Consider the following 9,961-nt stretch of genomic DNA (forward strand, 5'->3'; position numbering starts at 1 on the left):
AAAAAAAAAAAAAAAAAAAAAGACAGAGCCTCACTCTGTTGCCCAGGCTAGAGTGCTGTGGTGTAAGCTTAATCCACAGTAAGATCAAACTCTTGGGCTTAAGTGATCTTCCTGCCTCAGCCTCCTAAGCAGCTGAGCCTATAGGCACCTGCCACAATGCTCAGCTAATTTTTCTGTTTTTAACAGAGATGGGGTCTTGCTCTTGCTCAGGCTGGTCTTGAACCTCTGACCTCAAGTGATCCTCCTGCCTGGGCTGCCTAGAGTTATAGAATTATAGGCGTGAGCTGCAGAGCCACATGCCTGGCCACTCTTGGCATTATTTTTAATTGTTATTTTGGTTTTCTTCTTCAAAGAACCATATGAAGAATGAAACAAAGAATAAAAGACAAGACATTTCAAATTGCATGAGAGGCTGGGCACCCGTGGCACAGTGGTTATGGCGCCAGCCGCACACACATTGAAGGGCCAGTGGTTAGCCTCAGGCAGTGTAGGGAGAATCTTCAGAACATCCAGCAGGGTCAGCAGGTCACCTGTTTTCATCATTCTTAGATGTGTACTGGCCATAGAGTGTGGCTGCTCTTCGGTCCACTCCATTGGATGGGGAGATGCTGGCATTCTGCTCCTCCCCCATGCTGCTGTCTGGGAGATGCAGCACAGACCTCTTCTGATAGGAAGGTAGGTTGGTAGATAGAATTCTTGGGGAACTCGATGGATGTCTTTGGGACTGAAAAAGACAGAACAGGAGCTAGGAAAGCTTTATAGACACTTGATGCCACTGATGCAATAATTTCATGTATTAAAATTTATCTCAAGAGCAAAAAACATGTAAGATCTGACAATCAAGTTCATGGACTCATCTTAGAAAAAGTGCAACATACTTCATTGCTGAGGATCAACAAATGTATCTGGTATGTTTGCACATATTGTGTGCTTGGTAAATGTTTCTTAAATCAGAAATAAGAAATGGGGTGTGAGAAGCAGAGAGTATTTAGTTCTAAAATATTTTTATGATAAATGCTACTTAAATCAAACAGGAAAAGTGACTGTGAACAACTGAAAGTAGCATATTTTGTTGCTTTGAAATATTTTTAATTTCTCTCTTTGCTTATTTGTCTGGGGCAAACTTGGTCTTAGCATTCCCCTCCTCCCTTATATGGTAAGAGATCAGCGGAAACCGCAGAGGCACCGAGATAGAAAAGAACCTAGTAATTTCTCCTGGATGCAGGGCGCTGAAACATAAGTATTAGGTCACTGCGGTGAAGTGAGACACTCAGAAAGTATTCAGTCACTTGGAACTTTCTGCCCTGGACCCCCAGGGCATGACTTGTCCTTTTTCACCATTCCCTCTGGCCAGAAACCCAGCTGGGTCCTGTTATCTATGGCTGTGGGCCCCACCTGACTTAGCACCAAAAACCTCAAAAGTAGCTTGCAAGGGGTATTGCCAACTCACGCGGTCTATTCTCGGTTCTTCTTTAAGGTCCACTGTTACCCTTTCCCACAGCTGCTGCCACTTCTCAGGAGTTTGGTTCAATTTATGTTCTAATTTTTCAATTTCCTGTAAAGAAATGGAATTCTCCAATAGATCAGTATTTTGCAGAGATCAGGACATGGCCCAGAGCCACACTGCTTCTGTATTGGGCCCAGATGAATATCGTGGTTAGAGGATGGCTGAGGAGAATGGGTGGACATGAGCTTCAGAGGTCTCCCCAGCCAGGAATATGGTAGGAGTTCTAGTTGGTGTGTTGCACTGTGGCAGAGATGGTTTATTAGGACCTATACCCAGGCTTTTCTGCACAGAATAGCTTATACAATGAGATATGAAACATGTATCCCAAATACCTTCAACTGTGTGCAGCCATAGGAAGTCTGATGGCCAAGGCAAAAGGTTAAGCACTGGGTGAACCCTATTAGATGAGCTAGATCAGAAGTCTGTCCTTGATTCATTTTCCATATGGAAAAAATGAACCAAGAAATGCTCAAGGAAATGGATACTCCTTTTGACAAAGAAACAAGAGATCAGAGCAGCTGCCTCTGGGAAGGTATACTCTGCCTGGTCAGAAGATCAGAGAAGACTAGACAAGACTCTTTAGGAACTTTCTGACGCATACCAGGGCTCAAAACCATTCTACGGAGTGGCTACTGCCAGGATGGTTTTGCTTCAGAATATTCCTTGCATAAATGTGGTTGGCAATACTACCATCTGGCCATCAACTACCCACACTTCTGACCAGAGGAAGTAAAGCACCCACAAAAGCCATTGCCTACGCTTGACTCAGGCTGCTTGGGCACATCACACAGCTGGGAAGCTGCCGGAAGGAGTAAATTGCTCCACTTGCTTGATGGCTTCTTTGTAAGGTTGGAAACTACTTTTACTGAGACTCTTTTTCAGTAGTTAAGCTTTGTCCCCCACTATTGTGGGGGAGCAAATCTGGTTTATTCATACTCTAGGAGTACCTCTAATGGTAGTCCAGGGCAAGAAGAACCATGTTCAGCAGTCTGTAAACCAATCTTGTCTTAGCCTGGTTTCTCTGGCCTCCCGTGCCTCTAGGGCCCATGGTGCCCCTGCGTGTGGGTCTGTCCATCGTTGACTTACACTGAAAAGGCTGGTGAGAGCATCAGGCTGAGTACAGCTGACGTCATCATAGCATGGCCACACTGTTCTCCGCTGGCTCTGAGGCCCAGCTCCTCCAGCCAGGTCAGAGTCTTCAGAGGGGAGGTGCCTGGGGGTCAGCATCATCCAGTCATAGGAAGGCCCCATGGACAGGGTCTCCTCTGTGTAGTAATCCCACTTTCTGAGGCTGGAGACATTTACATTGGGCTTTAAGGCCTGTTTAAAGAAAAGTGAAATATAGTTTCATCTTGACCTCAAGTACCCCAAGCTCACTGACAGACCAACCCCTGACATTTGCAAGATATAGGGCAGTGATTTTCAACCAGTATGTGGCGGTACATTGGTGTGCCATGACAAAAATGTTTTTTTCTTTTTTTTGCAGTTTTTGGCCAGGGCTGGGTTTGAACCCGCCACCTCTGGCATATGGGGCCAGCGCCTTACTCCTTTGAGCCACAGGTATTGCCTGCCATGAAAAATTTTAAAGACCATTAATTATTTTCAAAAGAAGCTCAAAGCACAGTAAGTACATTCTTTTTTTACTCTTTTTTTTACTGATCAACATAATTTAAGCATGCCACAGAAATTTAACTATAGGTTTAAGTGTGCCATGAGATAAAAAAGGTTGAAAAACAATGGTCTAGGGCAAAAGTATGAATGGAGGTTCAAATACCATAAATTGCCTAAATTACCAAATGCCTAAATATTTATAGTTATACATCAAGATAAACTATTCAATAAAACATGTTCCAATCCTCCTACTTTCTAGTGACCTGGAAGGCCAGGTTCAAATAAAAAATTCTTGTATTTCTCAGAATTTTATATTAGAAGTGGTGGCACTGGGGGAGCTGTCCCCAGCTCTGATTCCTTGGCCTGACCCCTTATCCTCCCACCTCAGCTCTATCTTATATACTAAGGGTCTGGTATGAATGGCCACAGCCCACAAAGCCAAACTCTGTCCACTCCCTGCCAAATAGCTACTTCTTGCCACCCTTTGGGCCTCAGGATATATTCACTGATTTGACAGACTCAGGGAGAAGGAGCCTGATGAATTTGGGCAAGGAATGTCAAAGTACCCAGAGCATGGCTTAGACAAAGGAGGGACATCTCAGCCGTGCTCTGGGTACTCTGACATTCCTTGCCCACGTACCTTTAGCTTCTTGGACTCCTGAGGAGAATATAGCTGGACGAAGGCCAAACTAGGGTCTTGTGCCTGGGGTCCAGGGCAGGAGCCTCTCTAAGGTATTTCAGATTCTTCTGCTTGGACCCCTTGTTGGGCTTTAAAATTCTGTGAGTTCTTTTTTCCTGGGAAAAGCTGCCTTGCTTTTTGATTCTCTTGAAGTTCAAGGTTTTGGGGGCCAGGTCCTAATTTTTGTGGCAAGAATTCGGTGAATAATCTCTGTTTTTATCACCAGCCAAATCCATAGTGTCTCAAACTTTTAGTATGAAACCTAGTGAAATGTTTTTTAAAAAGCTTGACAGCCTGAGATACTAAAACGAAGGAAAACTTTTAACACAAAACATTCAGAGAATGAAGCAGGAATTATTTCTTACTCTACCTCTATTTCCACTGGTGAATATAAATAGTTAAAGAAAACGGGACTCCTCCTGTGCATCTTGTCAATGCACTCCCAAATGCAAATTCCTTTCTTGGCATGCTTGTCTCCTTTGTCATCAAATAAAGTTCCTGTAAATCCAAAACAAACCCAACAAAAGAAAAGTTAAAGAAATTAACAACATGCCTAAAAGTATGATGTATGTGGCAGATAAAAAAGTGGAATACGTTTTATGGCTCTAAAAACAGCAACATATATGCAGAAATCTTAGAAAAAATAACAGTAAGAGAAAGACAGGAATGAACTTCATAGCTATATGGAAAACAAATCCAGCTATCTGATAAGGTTTTCTTAGGCAGTTGATCAGCACTCTCTTCCCATCTGCAGCCACATCTGCATCTACGGTCACAGAGGTCTGTGACATTCTACACATTTTTCAAGAGAAAATGGAAGGACTTAAGAGTAGATTTGATGAAACTCAGTTAAAAACATAATTTTATGTTTCTTTTTTAAGTTGTTGGTTGTTTATTACGAAGCCAGTTAAAGTGTCTTCTTGCTTAGCAGTTTATACATACCGCAAATCATAGTCACTGAGACTCTGGAGGATGACAGAAGGGTGTGGTCTCTATCCGTGAGTGACTTAAAAATAAAAGCAGAACTTAGGGGCGCAATTCAGAGATTTTCTGATGCAAACTTTCTACCTTTCAAATAGTCAATTTATTACTGACATAGGCCCACTTTGTTTTTAATAGGGAGGAAAATGTGTCAGGGTGAGGTAAGAGGTATTTCTTTTCTTTTCTTTTTTTTTTTTTTGAGACAGAGCCTCAAGCTGTCCCCCTGGGTAGAGTGCCATGGCATTACAGCTCACAGCAACCTCCAACTCCTGGGCTCAAGCGAGTCTCCTGCCTCCGCCTCCCAAGTAGCTGGGACCACAGGCGCCCGCCACAATGCCCCGGCTATTTTTTGGTTGCAGCCATCATTGTTGTTTGGTGGGTCCGGGCTGGGGATTCGAACCCGCCACCTTGGGTGTACGTGGCTGGCGCCTTAGCTGGTTGAGCTATAGGTGCCGAGCCGTAAGAGGTATTTCTTTAAAAGCCCAGGAAGAGTATCTCTCTTAGCAGTGTTGTCTTGCTTTGAATGAAATGATTTAGTCAAAAATCAACACATATTTTATCAATTTATCAAAAAAGAATGTCTCAAGCCCAAGGTTGTACAAAATTCTATAATATATGGGGGTCCTTTTTAACTGTAGGGTCCAGTGCAGTGGTTCTGAGTGAAAAAATCCCAATGCCGGCCAGGCATGGTGGCTCACACCTGTGATACTAACACGCTGGGAGGCTTAGGCAGGAAGATTCTTTGAGCTCAGGAGTTTGACCACCCTGAGCAAGACCAAGTCCCATTTCTACTAAAAATAGAAAAACAAGCTGGGCATTATGGTGGGTGTCTATAGTCCCTGCTGCATGGAGGCTGAAGCAAGAGGATTGCTTGAGCCTAGGAGTTTGAGGTTGCTGTGAACTGTCATGCCATGGCACTCTACCCAGGGTGACAGAGTGAGACTCCGTCAAAACTGCCCCCCCAACCAAAAAAACCTAATGCCTAGGTCTCATCTCAGACCAATTAAATCAGAATCTCTGGGGAAGGGCCCAAATCAGTGATTTCCAACTGGTGTACCATGAGCAGATCTTAGGTGTGCTGTGAAAATTTTAAAGATCAGGCTTAGTGCTTGTAGCTCAGTGCTTAGGGTGCTGGCTACATACACTGTGGCTGGCAGGTTCGAACCTGGCCCAAGCCTGCTAAACAACAACAAAGATAACAACAACAAAAATAGCCGGGTGTTGTGGCAGGCACCTGGAGTCCCAGCTACTTGGGAGACTGAGGCAAGAGGTTCACTTGAACCCAAGGGTTTGAGGTTGCTGTGAGCTAAGACACCCCAGCCCTTGAAGTGAGACTGTGTCTCAAAAAACAAAACAAAACAAAAATTTTTAAAGATCATTAATTAAATTATTGTTGAAAGAAGTTCAAAGCACAGTAAGTATATTCTTTAAAACAATTTTTTTTGATCAACATAATTTAAATGTGCATGAAAGTTTTAACTATAGGTTCAAGTGTGCCATGAGATAAAAATGGTTGAAGAACACTGACATAGGCTCAGCACTTGTGGCTAAAGGTGCCAGCCACATACACCTAAGGTGGCAGGTTCGAATCTAGCCCAGGCCCACCAAATAACAATGACGGCTGCAATCAAAAAATAGCTGGGTGTTGTGGTGGGCGCCTGTGGTCCTAGCTACTTGGGAGGCTGAGGCAGGAGACTCGCTTGAGCCCAGGAATTGGAGGTTGCTGTGAGCTGTGATGCCACGGTACTCTACCCAGGGGGGACAGCTTGAGGTTTTGTCTAAAAAAAAAAAAAAATACTGACCTAGATCTTAAGTCATTTTAAAAATTCAAGTGACTCTAATGTCCAAAAGTTGAGACTGCTCTAGGGGTTAGAATGAATTTTTAAAAATAGAGATGAGGTCTTGGTATGTTGCCTAGGCTGGTTTCAAACTTGTGGCCTCAAATGATCCTGCCATCTTAGCCTCCCAAAGTGCTGGGATTATAGTTGTGAACCACCTCACCTGGCCTGGAGTGGATTTTTTTTTTTTTTTTTTGAGTCTCACTTATTGCTCTCAGTAGAGTGCAGTGGCATTACGACTCACAGCAACCTCTTTTGCCTCAGTCTCCCAAGTAGCTGGTACTACAGGTGCCTGCCACAACACCCAGCTATTTTTTTTCTTGTTGTTGCAGTTTGGTTGGGGCTGGGTTTGAACCCGCCACCCTGTAGGATACAGGGCCAGCATCCTACTCACTGAACCACTGGTGCCATCCCTGGAGTGGATTTTTAAAGTCACCTCTTTTAATGGCACCACTTGGGGCCTTGAGGCATGGATTACATTGCAGGGCCTGTGGTAGTCAGCCTTAGCTGGAATAGACTCTGGCACCTTTGCAGACAGGGAGACAATAAACTGAAAGCAGAAGAGAAGAGGCAATACCTGAACTCCCTCCCCCTTCTCAGCCATGGTAACACTTGGTAATTAGAACCAAGTCCAATGGGCTTCTCTTACACTGCTCATATGGCTGGCTTAGAGCAGCATGTACACATTCAGGGAATACTTTAAAACAGTTTGAATTAATCAGTAGCTAGTGTGAAGTCCGATATGCCAGTATGTGATAATCAACACATTTATCTTTTAGGGCACAGGAAAGTTCATTGTATTTAGGCTTTTCTAGTGAAATTTTAAAATTATGACTAATGAATTCCACTAGCAGTGGTTGAAATTCCTTACTCTCCAATTCTTGATCTTGGTAGGTAGAGAGTAGTTACCACAGCTGTTCCTAAACAGTGTTTCACTGTGTAGGTTTGATAATTACTGTGTCTTCCCAAACATTACAGGGACACACTTCAAGTAGGCAACACATTCTGGAGTAAGGACACAAAATTATGCTTCCCTGATGTAATAGAGAGAGGGCTGGATAGATGATCTATGGACCTTCAGACTAACTTCTAGGATTCTAAATGCATATTTATGTGTTTTTTTTTAAACTTTATTTTCATATTTATGTGTCTTAAGAGAGAAAACATGCATTCAGGATAAAAAGAATTACATTTCCAGATAATTATCATAATCTTTTAATATGCACCAAAAATCTTTTTATCCACATCATTTTATTTAATCTTTTTTTTTTTTTTTAAAAAGAGATGGAATCTCACTTTGTTGCCCTGGGTAGAGTGTCGTGGCATCACAACTCACAGCAACCTTCAGTTCTTGGGCTTAAGTGATTCTCTTGCCTCAGCCTCCTGAGTAGCTAGGACTATAGGCGCCCAGCACAATGCCTGGCTATTTTGTTGTTGTTGTTGCAGTTTGGCCTGGGCCAGGTTCGAAACCACCATCCTTGGGACATGGGGCTGGTGCCCCAATCACTGAGCCACAGGCGCTGCTCTTATTTAATCTTTCAACAGCCCTATGTGACAGGCAGGGCTATCCTTACTTAGTTTTTCAGATGAGGAAACTGAGGCTTAGAGAGATGAAGTAATTTACCCAAAGTTACACACATTTTCTGACCCTTAGTACAGTGTTCTCCCCACTGGATCAGGGCTGGTTCTCAGCCTTGGTAGCACAGTGGACTCACCTGCGGAGCTTTAAAAGCTGTTAATGTCTGGGCCCCACCACCATAGATATAGATTCTGATTTACCTGGTTGGGGATGTTACCTGGATGTTGGAAAGTTTTTTAAAAATTTATTAAAAAAAAATATATTAAAACCTCAATAGGTAAAATTATTTTTATTAAGGCAATAATAATATATCAGTCAAAAATCCAATAAAAATAACTCATTAAGAAAGGAAAATAAAGAAATGTATTAATCTCATTCATGAAAACTGCTTCAGAAATCTTAAAATATTAACAGAATCCTGGAAGCATATCAAAAGAATATTACATCATGAATAGATCAAAAGAGAAATTGAAAGATCATCACCATCGATGCTGAAAAGCTACTAGGTGAATATATACAAGTGCTTCTGTAATATGATTAAAATTAGAGGAATGAACTTAGGCCCCAAACCGGTCTCATGCTTAATGAGGAAATGCTAGAAACCTTCGTACGCAAGTCAGTGCACGTTAAGAATTGCTGGAAGTTTTAAAAGCTGCCCAGGTGATTCTAATGCTCAGTCAAGTCTGAGAACTGCTGTGCTTGACCTTGTTTCCTTAAGGAGGAGAACCATCCTCTGCTACAGCAGTCTTTGGCCTTATCTGCATGCTGCTAGGTAGTTCGCTCATCAGCTTAAGTTAGCAAAACAAACTGCTCTATTTAAAAATGAAAACAAAAAGCCCAACCAAACAAAATAAAAACTCCTCCAAGAGACAAAACACCTGTAAGTGCACATGTTGTTCCCTTCAGTGATGAAGCTGAGTTACAATGTAACCCCTCAGGTACAGGTCAGTGCACTTAATGATGGCGATGTGAAAAGTGACAACTCTAAGTCAACAAGGATCTGGAAGGATAAGCAGGGTGAGAAATGGTCTCACCAGTGCTCTTTCCCTTAACAAAAGTATGAAATATCATGAGAGACGATTTCAATAGCATGTCTTGGAAAGCAGTATTTCCTGATTTCAGATTTTAGACTGAGAACATCAGTAAATATTTTCTTGCAATTGAAAGAATCCTCTTTGTGGATTACTCCATCATAATGTACTGAACAGTTGATTTTTTGCTTATCTTAGTAATAAAAATAGTCATGAATATCCTCCTTCCCCCTCTTTCCAGTAACAATAACAAAAATAAGAATGTAAAATCTCCCTGGGAAATGTTTTCACAGGGCCAGGCTGACTTTCGGAATCTACTCCTTACAACAATTACTGCTATTTAAAATTAAGCAATGACAGTGATGTCTAAACTTTATTGAGGGCTTGCTAAGTGCTAGTGTCTGTGCTAAGAAATTTACAATTATTTCCTCCAGTGATCATCCTAGTCTTAAGGGGTGGGTGCTAGCATTCTATCAATTTTAAAGATGAGGAAAATGAGGGTCAGAAAGGTACCTAACTCCTCTGAGGTACTCAGCCGGTAACCGGCAGTGCCAGGATTTAACTCTGGTCTGTTTGCTTCAAAGTACAGGGTCTTCACTACTACTCAAATTGCCTCCAAGGGGTGGCACTCTTCTTACCAGATGGAACCATGGTTGGAAAAACTATGATGAGTCAAATGTTTCTCCTAAAACAGTGATAGCACTTTCTTTCTTTCTTTCTTTTTTTTTTTTGAGA

The 9,961-nt window shown here is 42.3% G+C and overlaps 1 protein-coding gene across 1 annotated transcript in view; it reads right to left on the reverse strand.

The window, feature by feature from the left end:
* Positions 1–9,961, reverse strand: part of SBF2 (SET binding factor 2) — a 436,540-nt gene that overhangs the window by 7,695 nt on the left and 418,884 nt on the right. Inside the window, exons 33-36 of the mRNA XM_023509946.1 lie at positions 4,168–4,308; positions 2,594–2,827; positions 1,451–1,555; positions 531–724 (exon numbers count right to left, since the gene is read on the reverse strand). Coding sequence (XP_023365714.1) covers positions 531–724; positions 1,451–1,555; positions 2,594–2,827; positions 4,168–4,308 — 674 coding nt within the window. The remainder of the gene's footprint in view (positions 1–530; positions 725–1,450; positions 1,556–2,593; positions 2,828–4,167; positions 4,309–9,961) is intronic.

Source organism: Otolemur garnettii, unplaced genomic scaffold (genome assembly GCF_000181295.1).
Source record: "Otolemur garnettii isolate 467f Iridium unplaced genomic scaffold, OtoGar3 scaffold00001, whole genome shotgun sequence".
Lineage (NCBI taxonomy): Eukaryota > Metazoa > Chordata > Mammalia > Primates > Galagidae > Otolemur > Otolemur garnettii.